Genomic DNA, 17,793 nt, shown 5'->3' on the forward strand with positions numbered 1-17,793 from the left:
GCTAATGTTAATGCTGGGGAAAACTTCAACCCACCACAGTCAGCTTCATAAATTAACTCTGAAACCCAGGACAGCTGTAAAACATACAGAATCGTATCAGTATCAGAACCCTGACTTACTTGGAAGTATTTCAGAAAAAGATCATTAAAATATGACTGCTGGCAACAGAAACCACCCCCAACAACAGCTAGGGTGACTAAGGTTGGAAAGAAAAGATGAAGTACACGAGTATATCCTTCTCTAGTTGCTTTCATGAACTATCAAGTTCAAAGACTACAAATGAAAGACAGTATTCTCTCTCCTAGTTAGAAGGTATACTCTGTTCCCTTATCTGGGCTTAATTTGTGTCCCAAATATTTTTCTCGTTTCTTCTGACGGGTCAAGTGTGTAAGTATGTTCCTCAGCTGTTTGATGATCAGAAGCGAGGTAGACCAGAAATAAAAATTCATTAAATGTTAACGAAAAAACATGTTTTGCACTCAGAAATAATAAAATAGATCCCTTTCTCAGCTTTGTGAAGAAGGTCCACGTGAGGGGGGAAATGAAAACATTCCTTCATGTATGTGTGTGTACATACAGCTATCAGTGTTGAACAGATTATACTGCAAAGCTTACATTGTCTCTAAACAATGAGCTATTTGCTTTTTGTCACTGATGCATTAATTTTGCAGACTAAACTTAGGCTCTCCACTGCACAGAATTACCCATGTGAAAATATATTCCAGTGAGATGGGGATAATAAACTGGGGGGAAGTGGTATGTGAACTCATAAAACACTAACAAGGCAGTAATTGTTGGGATTCCATTCAAAGAAGTTATAGGGAACTGGCAGGCAGTTTCAGTGACAATGGTCTGTCATCCAACAAATCAGTCACTATTAAAATAATCTGACTGCAACTTTGCAGTGACTTGTAAACTATTAAGATACATTGGTTGTTAAGAAAGTAAGTTTTGCTACTGGTATTAGATCACATTAAAAATATCTTTTTCAGAACAAGAGACAAGGGAGGGAAAAGAAATGGTTGGGGAAAAAAAAAATTATACCTGTTAATAACAAGTCCATAACCAGACTACAAAACAAACAGGCCAGCTTCAAACAAAGAATTTCCCTGGCAGTTAATGGATTAAATATCTAACTCACTTTAATCACTTGGATTGAAATAAAGGAGAATCTAGATCACGAGTTTGGTTTAACAGTAGGTCATTTAATTGATCACTGCACATACCAAAGGCACAAAACACTTCCAAGGACAGGCCCTTCAGGTAAAACACACAAATCAGGATTGAGTAGGAGCTCCCATATTCTAATGTATGAACAAAATATAGTTACAAAGTGTTCAGTTCTGACTCATATATGGGAATAATGGATGTCTCAGAAGTTACATGCCAAGTTCTAAGTTAAGTGTTGAGAAACAAGAATCCCACACTTGTACGAGATACTATGCCGTGGAAATGAGTAAAACTGAAAACAGAGGCCAGTGTGCAAGACCTGTCTTCACAAAATCGGCTACAGATCTGAAAACACATCTGTAGCTTGCCAGTGGTCACTGTTAACGCAAAAATTTTCTTCATGATGGCAAACATTAGCTGTTTACCTGCCCACCTTTATTTCCAAAATTGTAAAAGAGCAGTGCACCAGGCAGTGCATTAAGAGAATTACAAAAGTTGGAAAGACAACCAGAAAACCCCAAACCAAAACCAAAACCATATATGTCTTAAGTGTAATTTTCCATTTTAAAATCAGGAATATGGAACTAGAAAGGACCACCTGCATCTTCTCTTATCTCAGGCATCACTTCATCTTATTATTTCACAAACTTTTTGAACTTCCTTCTTTGCAAGGCTCTTTTTTCATTATTGTCCCAAAACTGTAGGAACTTTTTTCTTCCTGTTCCCAGCCCAAATTTATTCATAGCCAATTAAATCATACCATTCCTTCAGGCAACAGCATTCCAGAGTGATCTTGATAAAAATCAAACTAACATGTCACAGTTACCTGTATTTTCAGCAAATAGTTCTTGCTCCTGCATGCTGGAGTTAAAAGTTCAACTCAGTGACTGCAACAGCCATCTACCCACATCCTTAGACAGACAACTGACTTGCCTGGTGGTGTCAGGGAAGTCTACAGATGCTCAACACAACACTGGAACTTTAAATATGCAAGAATCTTCATTCCCTATGCAAGCAAATGACTTTTACATGGATTATACAAACAAAGGCTATTATGAAAGCAAAGATGATGAAAACTGGCAGCTAATACAACTATTCCAAGATCATCCTGCTGTTGGAGGTAACCTGTCCACATTTCTTTCAATAACTTGTTTTTCCTAAAGACTCTAAAGGGAGAATAAAGCATTTCATTGCAGGCAGGGTAATAAAACGGGTTAAAGTCTGCAGTCACTTCCAAAAGTTTAAAAGGCTCTGCATGACCTTGGCTAATAATATTTTAAAGTTCTATCCTATTTTTCACTCTTGACTACAATTTTCTTATCTACATAAATATGTACATATACACATGCATATATATATTTTTTATTTGCACAGACTTGTATAAGCCTAACATTGCTGTTTTTATACCACTTAAATGCTCTTTGAGATACTTCGTAATCATTTAATATATCCCAATGCAACAGATTTTATTGGCAACAGCTGCAAATAGCCATGACAAGGCTAAAATTGCACTCTTACAGAACAGGTATACTTTTTCCTGGTAAAGATGCATGGTCACTTCTTTGACTTTATGACCAGAATCCCTCTACCCTAGCAAAAGGCAACCTTTATTTTCTGTTTGTTTTTTCTCCCAGCTCCCAAAATACATGCTTATGAAGTTGATAGATTAATACTTTACTCACCAATGCTACTCAGAGAACTGCTGCTTTCAGAATCAGAAGGCATTATTGACAGCACACTGTAAGTAGACCCTAAAATTAGAAAAAAAAAGACAGTATTACTTTTTGTTGTTTTCCTTTCCCCCAAATCAAGCTCATCGTTCACTTTCTTGATACTGTATATGTCAAAAACACTAAACAAAGCACAGGCCATTAATGCATAAAGACTAACAAGAAAAGTATAATTGGAAAATTAACATTGCTCTATGTACTGAGTAGGAAATTATTTTGGATGAAAGGGTAAAAATTAGTTCAGCAAAATACTGAACTCATGCAGTGGTTATTTCAGATATGTTGAAAATAGACATTATATTCTTTGTAGTATAGAATCATAAGTGATATCTGTGACAAATCAGAATCTATTCTGGTTTGTCTTCTTACATGAACCAACTTCTGTTTCACTGTGTAACTGATTTGAATTCTTATTCTCAAACTTCCTTCAGACATAGATATGTCATATAATTGGTAAACAAAATTTGCTTTCATCCATTTGCCACTTTTCAGTACCTGTCCTTAAAAGCAAGGACCTACAAAGCCATCTGCTGTTACTGACTATACTGTTTCACTTATTAATAGATCAGTAGACAGAAGCCCTTTTATTTTAGTTAGAAGTATGATAGATTTTACTTACTAGAAGAACTAGAAAAACTGGTCCTACTTCAAAACCTTTAAAACTAAACAGCTCCACCATCCCTCATTAACAGGATAAACATGTTGCAGTAAAGATAGGGAATGATTATGTGCACAGCTTATTTGAAATCTAGTCCATTTTCAGCACTAGCCAGCACGCAAGAACTGTCTTCACAAAAGCTAACCTCCGAGAGCTGCCTTTCCTATAGTCCTCCTTATGTCTTTTATCTGTTTCTTCCAGTCTCCCTGAAATTAAGAAATAAAAGCTGAGAAACAGTGTGAGATTAAATATATGAATCTACTGTTGAAATAGATTAAAGAAACGACAGGTTTTCCTACAAAATCAGAAAGAAACCCAATTTTTCACTCATCTCCTCTGCTTTTACTAGGAAAAGATATGACATCTCTAACTTCCAGAGTCCTAAATAACAGAAGTGTGAATTCAAAAGTAAAGCACAAAACCCCCAAAACAACACACACACAGAGCCAGATTTTCAGCTACTAAGTAACATGGACCCCAACTTCAATGCTGTCAATTATCTTGACGAAAGCTTCTAAAGTTGATGAGTTGTATAGGCAAAGGCAACATAAATATATCAGTGTAAGGAAAACTCCCTCCAAGCAAATCCTCCAGTTCTATTAGCAGATTTTGAAGAAAAGAAGTACCAGAAAAGAGACTGAATCTTGAAGCAGAGTGTTCAGTTTGACAAACCCCTGTGAAAATGTTCTGAAATACATTGTTTATAAATCATTCTAGTTGACAGTATGGGATGCAATTGATTGTTGTTCTGATTTCTAAATAAAACATGTAACAAGCATGTCACTGGTACACTGGTTTCAGATGAAAAACAAACCTGCTGGGCATTTTTGCTTCCATTCCAGGCATTTTCACATAACAATTTAGATGGTGTTTGTATTTTGTTAACACTTATTACAAGTAAAATACTTTCTGCACTAAATAAAATCAGCCTCTTTGCATATTCTAAACTCATATGACTTCAAGTATTTTTTATAGTCTGGACTAGAGGATTAATAAGGAAAGCGCAAAAAAACCCAGATAAATATATTAAATAATGTAGGACATCTTTATGACACACAAAATGTTATGTACCAAGATGTTACCAAAACTGCTTGGGATTTGAGCACAGTAACATCTAGTGCCAAGAAACAACACTTCACTACACTTAGCAACTGATTGTTAGCTGTTTTCACTTCTTATTTAAGAACGGAGTAAAGACGACTCAAAATCTCATCATCTTAGCTGATCTTGCTTTTATTTATGTTCAAGAAGCACTAATCCTCTCTTCTCTGTTCCTTCCTGCATTAAAAGCTAGAGCCAGGACTTGGTTTTAAGTTAAATTCTGCTCTCTGGCATAGATAGAAAAGTTTTTTGAAGATGACTTCATCAGTGGAGACACATGACTCTCCTCAGTGATGTTCTCCTCAGTGATGTTCTTAAAACATCAGCTTAGATTTCCAAATGCAACATCTGGTATGCATGGCATGTTATCACAAGAAAATGTACAATGGTGAAGAGGGGAAAATCATCTGACCCATTCATAATTCCTCACTTCTAACAAAAAACAAACAAACAAAAAAACAAATTCAAACAAAAAAATCTAGTAGCATTTATCTAGATTCCAAGGCTGCTTGTGGGTATGTTTGGCTTTGATTTGTTTATTAGATTACACAGGATATGAGTCCATTATCTGTAATATACGTTACACCTCTTTCATCAGAAGCAGTATCACTAAGTGACAGAAACAATAACCAGAGGACTCTACATCATTTTCTAAACATTAAAATTAATCTTTAGATATTGAACACATGCATATATTCAATTAATGCTAAAGGAGCATCGTACCTGACATAATCTACTTGATCAAACTAGCAATACTTCAGCAATACCTGCAAATGCTCCCAGACAGCATTTCCCCACTCTATAGGGGAATTAGCAGAGGGATTTAGAAATTGCTACAGTATGTGCACTTGAGAATCTCAAGAACCCTATTTCCTTCTATTTTCAACAATTAAAGCAAGACTAATTTCCTGACTACTGTTCTTATTAGTCAAATAACTGTAAGGCTACTTAAAAACTTGCAAATTCAGGAAAGGAACTAGATGCTTAGCTGTGGAAGTCTCCTGCAGGGACAGCAGAGGAAGTGAATTGAAGTTTGCCTCCCACTCACTGTACAAACAGAAACAGTCATATATATTTTCCTTGTTAAGACAATGATGGTAGAATGAAAAGGCCAAGAAAAAAAAGTCACACATCCAAAGACAACACTTATTTTCCAAGCAAGCAATTTCCTCATCAGCAATGACCAATCTAGACTAGTACAAAATTAAGACAGAACATTTCTCTCTTCTGTCTTTTTAACACTTGAATTGTGAAACACCACATAACATTGCACATCACCTGTACCTCAAGGAGAGACTAATCTCAAAGTAAAGGCTCCAAATCAAATTTGCACTAAATACCTTTTTTAACAACACAGCACAAAAGATCACTTAAAATATCTTTAACGACTAAAATATAAGTTATTGAATTAATTCTGAGGGAAAAAAAAATAGAAAACAACAAAAACCCCCACACACACTGTGTTCAAATCTCATTACGTTAAAACAAGCTTAATGTCAAGATTGCCATGGCTGCATAAAACCTTCTCATCCACCTCTGCTCATGACTGTAAGGTAAAATGTACCCAAAGGGACTGTAGTGGCAAAATAACATACAGTGATTCAGCTTTTCAAAACTCATTGTACAAATGCTTGCAGTCTGTGGGATTTTTTTTATCCAAAACACAGATTTTACTCTCAAATATTTACAAAAATATCTATAAATCAAGTAAAAGAAAGCAACTGCATCTTCCAAAATTTGTTGTTTCAACTAAATGGCTGTCTATAAATAATTACTTCCTAAGACAGACACACTCAGCATAAGGCCAAAAAGGCAAGTGTACTGAACTTGTTTCAGTGTGTGAAGAACCAGGGTCTAAATCAAGACGCATTAAGTATTTCATCCCACAAGGTGGAGAGTGCTCCAGTCTTAGCTGCACAGCTCTTGGCACATCACTCACCTTTCAAGGACAGCATTAAAATCTGCAATACGTAACTCCTCAGTTAAACACCTTGCCCGACGAGGAACACTTAGCTCATTGTATGACTGAGACAAGAGGGGGCATTTCTCCTGCAGACATTTATTTTGCTACACCTCTACTTTTAGGGATGATAAACAACTCTCTCTGCTCCCCTGCTGTGTATTTCCCTTGTTAATTAAACTCCACTTTTCCTCCCCTCTCCTTTCCCAGCACAGTGACTGCCAGCTGATTCAGCTTCTCAGCAAATGATTTTTCTGATGGAGGTCCAATGCACCAGATGAGAGGGCAGCATGACAAACATTTGTTTATCCACATCTCCATGCACCAAACCAAACTGACTTTGGCAGGACTCCTACTTGCTGTGGGGGAGCAAAAAAGTTTGATTAAAACTGGACATCATCCAGATTACAATGTTCCCATTGCCTTTACAACAAACAAAACTGTCCAAGGAGCTTAAGATCACATGAATCTGTCATGCTCTATCTCTGACACTATTCTTTTCTTGGCAGCCTGTGCAACTAGGTTTGTCAGAAGCCGTAAGAATTTCTTGCAAGTTGTGTGATGTTCAGATGCTAAATTCTGACCTCAAGTTGTCAGTTGAGTATTTGTTTCCACCCATGTCACATTTATGTCATGTTTCACAGTCATCTACCTTGAAGGATAAGAACTAAAAATAAGTTATTTTTCAAATGCCCATTTACAACAATTTCACAGAGACAGGGGCAAAAAAAGTTTCTTTTCTACTTACAATGAAGAAAATACAACAACAAGCTATTTATGAAATATTAAGATATTAGGAGTGTGGTGACTTGTGTCATCCTTTAATTCTCCTGGCCAAGCTGTCATGCCCATGGCTTGGACGGGAGCACACTGCGATGGGTTAGGAACTGGCTGGATGGCCGAGCCCGGAGAGTGGTGGTGAATGGTGCCACATCCAGCTGGCAGCCAGTCAGTAGTGGAGTCTCTCAGGGATCAGTGCTGGGCCCCATCCTCTTTAACATCTTTATTGATGATCTGGATGAGGGAGTTGAGTCCATCAGCAGTAAATTTGCTGACGACACCAGGCTGGGGGCAGGAGCTGATCTGCTGGAGGGTAGAGAGGCTTTGCAGAGAGACCTTGACAGGCTGGACAGATGGGCAGAGTCCAACAGCACGAGACTGAACACATCCAAGTGCCAGGTCCTACACATTGGCCACAACAACCCCATGCAGTGCTACAGGCTGGGGTCAGAGTGGCTGGAGAGTGGCCAGGCAGAGAGGGACCTGGGGGTGCTGGTTGATGGTAGGATGAACATGAGCCTGCAGTGTGCCCAGCAGCCAGGAGGGCCAATGGCATCCTGGCCTGGATCAGGAACAGTGTGGCCAGCAGGAGCAGGGAGGTCATTCTGCCCCTGTACACTGCACCAGTTAGGCCACACCTCGAGTACTGTGTCCAGTTCTGGGCCCCTCAGTTTAAGAAGGATGTTGACTTGCTGGAGCGTGTCCAGAGAAGGGCAACAAAGTTGGTGAGGGTCTTGGAACACAAGCCCTATGAGGAGAGGCTGAGGGAGCTGGGGCTGCTTAGCCTGGAGAAGAGGAGACTCAGGGGTGACCTTATTGCTCTCTACAACTACCTGAAGGGGGGTTGTAGACAGGCAGAGGTTGGTCTCTTCTCCCAGGCAGCCAGTACCAGAACAAGAGGACACAGTCTCAGGCTGCGCCAGGGGAGGTTCAGGCTGGCGGTCAGGAGGAAGTTTTACACAGAGAGAGTGATTGCCCATTGGAATGGGCTGCCCGGGGAGGTGGTGGAGTCACCATCGCTGGAGGTGCTCAGGAGGAGACTTGACAGGGTGCTTGGTTGCATGGTTTAGTTGATTAGGTAGTGTTGGATGATAGGTTGGATGCGATGATCTTGAAGGTCTCTACCAACCTGGTCTATTCTATTCTCTTCTATGTGATTAGGATAAACACTTGTAAGGACTGAACACGTCACACTTAAGAGTATAGGGTCAAATCATCCTCCTGTAATCTCTTTGCTTCTTTATGGGAAACCTCTTTATGGATGAGAATTTACTAAACTCGCTTCACAAAATACATGACTACAATGCTTCTAGGATAGAAGCAATTTTTAAGAGTGCAACTACCATGAAATTTATTATCATGAGAGGAGCTATTACCAACTGGTAACTGAAAGCAAATAGGTACAAAAACTTAAAACTCCTTAATCAAACAATCAAACAACCCACCCCTACACCCAAGTACATGACATTAGCCAGAAATGATACTCAATACTACCTTCCAAGCTTTCATTTCTTTCTTTGCAATTTTCAAAATTATTAATTTAGTTTTTGACACCCTGTGGAACCACATCAGAAGTGGTTAAACACATTTGCTGGAGCAATAGGACCAAAGATGCAGTCTTAAATTACTCCTGTCCATTACTTATTCAAAGAGCCCTGCAGCAGCTCAGGTTCTGAACCAGAAACAACTGATTTAACCTTTGTCTTCTTGCTTTGTGATGAAGACAGCTTCTAACTCCGTTTTAGTGAGTGCATTATGCCTTGACAAGCCATTTGTCTCCAACACTCCATTTCAGCTGAGAACAGCAGCAAATAACCATGCCCTCCTTTTACAGCCCTGAATTGCCATGAGGTAGTGCAGCAAGATGGGTGATGCTTTTTTCACCAGTTATTTCAAGAACAACAGCAACATAACTAGCTACCATGAAAATACTGCTGTGCAAACTTAAATTACTCATACTCTGGCAAAACCCCCAACTTTAGGTTTGTAGAGCTGCACGCACTGCCTTTACTGCTAACTTTTTAACAAGAGAAAATGTATTTTTGTAGGCTGACATTCAGAAGTCAGAGAAGAGAGTAACTGGCTCCAGATTCTTTAACCTCAGTATTTAGCACAGATGGGGAAAAGCTGCATTTTTCAAGTCTAAGCAAAACTGCAGTGCAGGAAGCAAAACAATTGTCACATATTTCAGCTCATGTGGACTATACAGGTGGTCCTTGCACTACTGTGGTATTACTGATGATTACACCTCATGAAAAAAAAGTCCCATAAATAATTTTTATTACTTTTACTATAGCTGCTTTAACAACGACAGCTAACCTGTTCCGGGAAAACCAATTTCTATTTCACTAGTAAAAAGCCCAGTGTATCAAGTATTTTTTTTTTCTCCCTTCTACCCATCAAGAACATCACATTTGTTTGCTAGATTATGTATGATAAGCCAAAGGCAACCTCCCCAATATAATAGCATTTTAACTTTTTTAAAAGGCTTCCTTCAATCTCAAATCCTGTTTCTCTTAAAGTTATACTCTTAATATACATATAAATATATAATTAATTTTTGTTTATCAAAAGTAGAGAGGCAAATTCTCATTACACCTTCCAAATTACTAAAATGAAGTAGAGGACATTTACTAATACCTTTCTTTCTAGGAAAGGAAATTGGATAACCTAAGACCTAAATCCACTTGGCAAGCACATGCTCCTTCAGTACTCCCATCTGCATAGTGCCTAGCAAATGGCATTCTGACCATTTGCTGCATACTCCAGGTATTGCTGAAAGGCCCAAGACTTCTTCAGCTGGGCAGCGTAGTGATGGCAGTCACCAGAAAGCAGCAATCTTGAACAAGGTGCTCTTTGTCCCTACAGTCATTGATGAGATGCCATCTCCAACAGGGAGCAGCTACAGATTTCTCTTCCTGTCCACACACAGCAGAGAGAAGCCACAGGCATACCACACATTACCCCACTCAGGCAGCATCCACAAACTTCATATTTTGCTTTCTGTATTGGTGCTCAAAGACCATCCCAATTCTGCCTGCCCTTACACCTAGCCTGGTCCCATTTGGTCTCAGCTGCATATTCCTCGACACCGTCCAAATAAATTGTGGTAACTCAGACTCATCTAATTCTAATCTGTCCCACATCAATCTATCCCTGTTTTCATCTGTCAGACATTCAGAAAATGTCATTTTCAAGGCCACTACTCAGATTTTTCTGGACCATTTTCTGAGTTTCATTGTCAAGTACAGGGCATCTCAGCAACTAAGTTAAGGAACTGTCCAAGTACATAGCTTTCACTACGAATGGTCTCTCTCCACAGGAGCTCACACTTCATACCAGCTGAACCTGATACTGACTGCTGGCGTTCTCTCCAGCTGTAAATGCATAGCATGTAAACAGACACCTGGGCAGCTCCAGACACTGACACAGAACGTTGGTCTGGACTTCTCCTAGGCCAGGTGATATCAGTCACTAAAATTCTAGAAAAGTGAATTCAGATGTACCACAAGTTACCTGTTATAGTCCACTCCAACCCCCTCTAATGCTGGGGTACAACATTAAGAACAAGATCAGGCTGAGTGAATGATAATTCTTCAAAGTAAGACAATTTTTATTCTGGAGGAAAAAGGGAAAGATAGATGATGCACTAAGTCACATGTCATCCTCTGAACTGGGAAGAGACACCTCTTAGAATATCCTTCCCATTCATTAAGCTCTAACAGAAATAGAATTCCCAAATAACTTGAAATCTCCTTCCCATCTTCTTTTAACCTCACCCAATATTATATTCACACCTGCTGTTCCTAGCATGCTAACCAGTTCTTAAAAGTTTGAGGACTTTTTCATTGTCCATTTTGTTATGCAGCACTCCTTCCAAGGAAAGCTCACTTTGCAAAGTTCTTAAAACACAACAACACACCTTACATAGAAGAACAAGAGAAAAAGTAACTATAGGTATTTAAAACTGAAGACACAGACATTCAAAAGTCTAGAAATCTACCAGGTAATAAGGAAAGCAAATACTAATTCCTCAAGATTAGCCTCTAAATGAATCCACTGCATCTTGCCATCAGATATTTCCTCTGCAGAAGCAGCTGGGGGCATGCCTGGAACTGTGGGTGACAAGAGCATCCATCACACGTCTAACCTGGGCTTTTTTCTAACAATTCTGATGTGCACTATGGTTCAAACTGAGTTTTTTTAGGACAAGTCATCAAGAATACACATGCACCTACAACCCATCCATAACACAGACTAAGTGCAAGAACTGAACAGCTTCAGTGATAACAGTACATTTAAAAACACGTATCTTTTATATTCTGCAGAGACTTTTAAACAAGGAAAGTGGGATAATTAGGCACACAAGGAAGAAATCACCTCAACACAATCACAACCACAATGTGACTAATTATACTCCAACAGAGAAAGAAATTTTAGCTGCCTATGAAGGAGTGAAAGCATCTTCTGAAGTGATTGGAACTGAATCACAACTTCTTCTAGCTCCCAGATTACCAGTTTTGAATTGGATGTTCAAAGGCAAAGGCTCCACACCACATCATGCCACAGACTCAACATGGTCCAAGTGGATGGCTCTGATAACACAGAGAGCTCGAATGGGAAATCTTGAAAGACCTGGTCTAGTGGAGGTGATCTCAAGTTGGCCTGAAGGCATCAACTGTGCTAAACCTCCAGAGGAGAAAGTAACTCGTGCTGAGGAAGCTCCTCCTTACAATGACCTTTCTGATGATGAAAAGAAATATGCTTTGTTCACAGACGGTTCCTGTCGTCTTGTTGGAAACAAGCGAAGGTGGAAGTCTGCAGTGTGGAGTCCAACACGCCGAGTTGCAGAGGCGAAGGATGGAGAAGGAGAATCCAGTCAGTTCACAGAGGTAAAAGCTGTCCAGCTAGCTCTCGACGTGGCTGAACGTGAGAGATGGCCAAAGCTTTATCTCTACACCGACTCGTGGATGGTAGCCAATGCTCTATGGTGTTGGCTAAAGAACTGGAAGAAGAGTGGTTGGCAGAGGAAAGGAAAACCCATTTGGGCAGCTGACCTGTGGCAGGACATTGCTGATCGAATCGAGAGAATTCCAGTGAAAGTGAGACACATCGATGCTCACATTCCTAAGAGCAAAGATACTGAGGAACAGCAACACAACCATCAGGCAGATCTAGCTGCAAGAGTTTCTCAAGTAGACTTGGACTCTAATCTTGATCTCGACTGGAAACACCGAGGTGAGATATTCTTAGCTCGGTGGGCTCATGATTCGTCAGGACATCAAGGCAGAGATGCAACATACCAATGGGCTCGTGACAGATCCACAGACATTTCCATGGATGCTATCACGCAAGTCATCCATGACTGTGACATTTGTGCTGCTATTAAGCAGGCAAAACGACTTAAGCCCTTGTGGTATGGTGACAGATGGTCCAAGTACAAGTATGGTGAAGCTTGGCAGATTGACTACATCACTCTACCACGTTCTCGTTCCGGTAAGCAGTACGTGCTTACTATGGTAGAGGCAAACACTGGATGGTTGGAAACTTATCCACTTCCAAATGCAACTGCACGCAATACCATTCTCGGTCTGGAGAGACAGATCCTGTGGAGAAATGGAACTCCAGAGAGGATCGAGTCAGACAACGGAACTCATTTCAAGAACAACCTTGTAAAGAACTGGGCCAAAGAGCACGGCATTGAGTGGATATTCCACATTCCCTACGATGCACCAGCCTCAGGGAAGATTGAATGCTACAATGGTTTGTTGAACACCACTCTTAAAGCCATGGGAGGTGGATCTTTGAAAAACTGGGAAAAACATTTAGCACAAGCAACCTGACTGGCAAATAGTAGAGGTTCAGTGAACCGAGCTGGACCTGCACATTCAGATTTGATGCGAAAAGTAGAAGGTGATAGAGTTCCTGTTGTTAGAGAAAAGAATCTGTTAGGTAAAACTGTTTGGGTATTTTCACCCTCAGGAGAGGCTAAACCTGTCCGAGGGGTGGTTTCAGCTGAAGGTCCTGGTCACACTTATTGGGTAATGCAAGAGAATGGTGAAATTCAGTGTATTCCACAAAGAAATTTAACTTTAGCTGAAAGAGGTTAATTTCAAACTGTTGTACAGCTACATCGTGTCCAAAGGAAGAATCAACGAGGAAATCTACGTTGCACGAACCCTGAGATCCCTGAGAGCCCTGAGTCAACTAAGAGACCCTGAGATTCCCTGTTTCCCCTTTCTTTGCTTTGTCGGTGAAGAAATGAACTGTTTTCCATTTTTCTCATTTTCAGATTTTCTTGGACTTTTGAATCATCTACATCTGAGCATAGCCGGAATGGACTATGAACTTTACTCACGAACTGTAAATATCGTTTTGGATTGGATGGACAGTATGAAATTGTTTAGAAGGGGTGGACTGTGACCGGTTGACGTTGTCCCCTTAAGAAAGGGAATATGGTGGATGGAAGTTGATAAACGAAAAGAACGGATCTAAACTATTTCATTGGTGAAGTGGGAGGAAGCACCTTCTGAACTGGGAGTGCAGGAGGAGTATCCTGGGCACTCCGGCACTTTTCTATCAGTCTTGCTTCAGCCTCTTCTTTGGGCAGCAGCTCTCTCTGTGCTGGGCTTTCTGCCAAGGCTTCGGCCTTCAAACTGACAAACCTGATAAGGCCTGTATTAACTCCTTTCCAATTAACACAAACTGCTTCTAATTTTTTTCCTCTTTCTCTCTCTTTTCTAACCTGCTCTGGGGAAGAGGGGGAGAGAGGGGGAGAGTGGAGGTGGGGAACCCCCTCAGCAAGGGGGGGGGGGGGGGAACTCATTTCTGTGTTACTCTGTTGTATATCTTTGTATATATTGTAAATATTGTAAATTTGTATATATTCTCCTGCATATCTTACATTGCTTTGTAAATATACAGTTCCACTGCTTTGCTAATTCAGCTTGTGAGTTTTTTTTTCCTTTCCCTTCAATTTTTCTTTCCCCTTACTTTACAGGGGGGAGGGAAGAGGCTTCTTGGCCTTACCCTTCCAACCCTACGACACACAACCACACCAAGGGGTTGTGCTATTTACAGCTCAGGGAACAAAAAAGCCATGTTTGGCCAATCCTCTGTGTTTACAAGCAGAGAAGTAGCATACCAAAGTCCAAAGGCTTTTTTGCCCTCTCCCCATACTATCTACTCACCTAAACCTGCCTGTTCACAATTTAATCTCATAAAGTTACCTTCTATGAATATTCTGATTTCTACAGCCCTAGCATATTACAAGTATCAAACTTCTCTTTCTATCCAGAAATACAGCAGTTGGAATGTTCTTCTCAAAAAGCAACCCCTGTTACTACTCAAGAACTAAATTAGCAATTGATCAAAGAAGTTACAATTAGACAGTGCCTCATCATATGCTGTTCTCCATATTAAATGCTATGAATAATTACAGTTTAGGAAAAACTTGTAAGCCTATTGTTTCCTACAATTTACAAATCAGCTCACACCTACTTCTCACAAGAATTGCAAGAGATATATCAATACCATCCTCTGAGCTCAGACTATGTTGGAGCCAATACTCAATAGATCTTTGAATTTCCAGTGGTGTTATGAAATATGACTTCTTCAAACCATGCACCTCTAGGAAAAGGTCATTCATGTGACTTGATATGAACACTCCAACTAAGTCTTAAAATATAAACTCTTCTTATACTGCCTTTCATGGTGTTTTTCAATATTCAGCTTTTAAGTATCCCCTCTTTTGGAAAAACAACAAAGTCGCAAAATTATTTAATTAAGGTATGTCAGAGAAGGGCCTTAAATTCAACTGTAGTGTTGCTAAAATGGAAAAAACTATACATACTTTCATGCAGAAGAGGGTTCATATCCAAGCCTCTTCTCTGTTTACATTGATTGCTACTTGACATGGTAATAGAAAAAGATGTATCTAAGCTAAAGCATTTAACCTAAGATTTATTGTCTTAGCTAGTTTATTTTTTTCATAGTTTCATAGTTTTATTCAGGGTTGGAAGGGACCACAAGGATCATCTAGTTCCAACCCCCCTGCCATGGGCAGGGACACCCCACACTACATCAGGCTGGACAGAGCCTCATCCAGCCTGGGCTTAAAAACCTCCAGGGACGGGGCCTCGACCACCTCCCTGGACAACCCATTCCAGGGTCTCACCACTCTCATGGTGAAGAACCTCATTCCCCAACATTCTACTTCATTTAAGAAAACAGAAGCAAGGAAGAATAAAACATACAGCCTTTTTACCCTTCCTACTGCTGTAGAGCAGGAAATCCTGCTGCCAGCAGTAATTTCATATTAAATACATATGCATTTATTCTGTAGTAAGAGTCCAAGACTCAAGTCTGTAAAAAGAGATACAAGTCCCTGTTGCCTACAGGCTTCAGGCCCAAGCCCTCTTCAGGACATGTGCAATCACAAGAAAGGCACACAACTATGTGAATGCTACTAGCACACAAGTGATGACGACAAGACAAAGTGACTCAAACCCCTCTCTAAAACTGGACAAATTGGAGCAAATACTCTCTGTGCACTGATACAGGATCTTTCTAGAAGTGTACAAGTTTTCACAAAGGTAAGAGCTGAACCAGACAGATTTTGAAAACTGATACAACTTCAGAAGAGGAGTGGAGGAGGTAATGATAACAATTAAGAGTATTTGAACCACAGACTACTTTTTCTGAAGAAAAACACACAAATAAAAGAAATCACAACTAATCCCTCATTTAAACCACACAATTAAGTGTGTCCTTAAGTGCTCTGTTGTACCTAGTGATTATTACAGAAGTCTGTTACATATGAACTATTTACAAAAATAATTTGTTGCAGATATCCCCGGGGTAAACTTCATGCCTCTTCTGGTTGCAGCTGCACCACCCACAGGAACTTTTTATCCCTCACCACAGGAAGCCTTTGGCTGTGATGATGGCAGCTAGAGCCTGATAACCTCCTCCACTGGCACAGGCACTGCCAGAACATGTGTGAGCAGACCTCCCCCTAACACACTGAGAATAACACAGGAAAACGTTTCTTACGCTTCCTAATGGCAGAAGTAACACAGCAAAAAGCCATCCTCTGCTATGTACCACAGTGGTCACACATGCAAATGCTCACTCCACCTGTGAGCTAAGAGCAGAGAATGTTGGAAAACACAGAACTCATCTGGAAGCAATTATGGGACACATTCCTTTCCCTCTTTTTGCCTCTTCTCTGCAGGATGTGAGTGCTGCTACTTTCCTTCTCTCACAGTCAGGGCAAGGAAGAGATAGTGTCCTCAGCCTCTGCTGTGGCTTGACAGAGTAGTGAGGCAGCCCTTCATGGCCATGTGGTACTTGGCAGCGCTGAAGTTTTCTTTCTCAGACAAATACTCCTAGGGGCTCCTCCTCCTGGCTTCATCTTTTATGTAATTCCTTGATGACAGACCCTGTTTGGAGATCAAGCCCATTTTACAGTCTACAGAGGATTTTTCCTACATGCTAGATGGGCCTTTTAACTTTTTGAAAATTATTTTGGGAGAAAGCAACTGCAACTGCAGCACATCACAGTAGCTAATTACTTTAAAATGACCTTTTAAACCAGTAGGTCTGGGTTAGCAAACAAGCAACTACAGTGAGCACAAAAAAAAACTGGGAACTTGAGGTACTGCAGACATCCAGGTAGGTCTTAGTAACGGGAGGATCTTTCTATGCCAAACATTCACCATTAGTTCAACTAGAATAACGGGAAATAAATACCTGTAATGCAGGCAGCCCAATGCTATCAGCTCCATCAATTCTGGAAAAGGTTTTAAAGCTTACTGCTGAGATGATAAATCTAAGACAGACTGAAATCACACTCTTACCAGGAAGCGTAATATTAGCATTACGTTCAGTGGAGTGCTGCAGACCTCCCTGGAGTCTGTGGAAGAGATGCAGTCTAAAACTTCAGCAAATGCACCTGATGTTCAGCATGCTACTCCAAATGCAAAACAGTGTCCTGGTCCACTAAGACAGTTACAAAAGACAAAACAAAAAACTCCAAGGCTACAACACTGGAGAAGTACAACAGGACATATTGGACAGCACAAGTCAGAGCTGTTGAGAAGAGAAACAGTAACTTCCCACCATGAGAGCCGACTGAGTCGATAAACAAGCCACAGATTCACAGAACACCAGGAGTTGGAAGGGACCTCGAAAGACCATCCAGTCCAACACCCCTGCCACAGCAGGATCACCTAAAGTAGGTCAAGACCTGTTGTGCTTGTAAAGTCACCTGCCTGTCACATTGGTGTTTCCCCCTCAACCTTCTCTCACCTACATCTATCTGTTGGAGATGAGGATGCTGCCTTCCCACCAGCACCATTTGTCATGTATGAAGGTTGAGGAAGGACAGTGTT

General features: G+C 40.4%; 1 protein-coding gene across 2 annotated transcripts in view; it reads right to left on the reverse strand.

The window, feature by feature from the left end:
- DLG5 (discs large MAGUK scaffold protein 5) overlaps window positions 1-17,793 on the reverse strand; it is a 109,884-nt gene that overhangs the window by 63,611 nt on the left and 28,480 nt on the right. For both annotated transcript variants that reach the window (XM_068139906.1, XM_068139905.1), the window contains exon 2: window positions 2,853-2,921. In XM_068139906.1, the coding sequence (XP_067996007.1) occupies window positions 2,853-2,921 (69 nt within the window). The remainder of the gene's footprint in view (window positions 1-2,852; window positions 2,922-17,793) is intronic.

This window comes from Melanerpes formicivorus, unplaced genomic scaffold (assembly GCF_026170545.1).
Source record: "Melanerpes formicivorus ecotype bairdi unplaced genomic scaffold, bMelFor1.0.p_v2 SCAF_6, whole genome shotgun sequence".
NCBI lineage: Eukaryota > Metazoa > Chordata > Aves > Piciformes > Picidae > Melanerpes > Melanerpes formicivorus.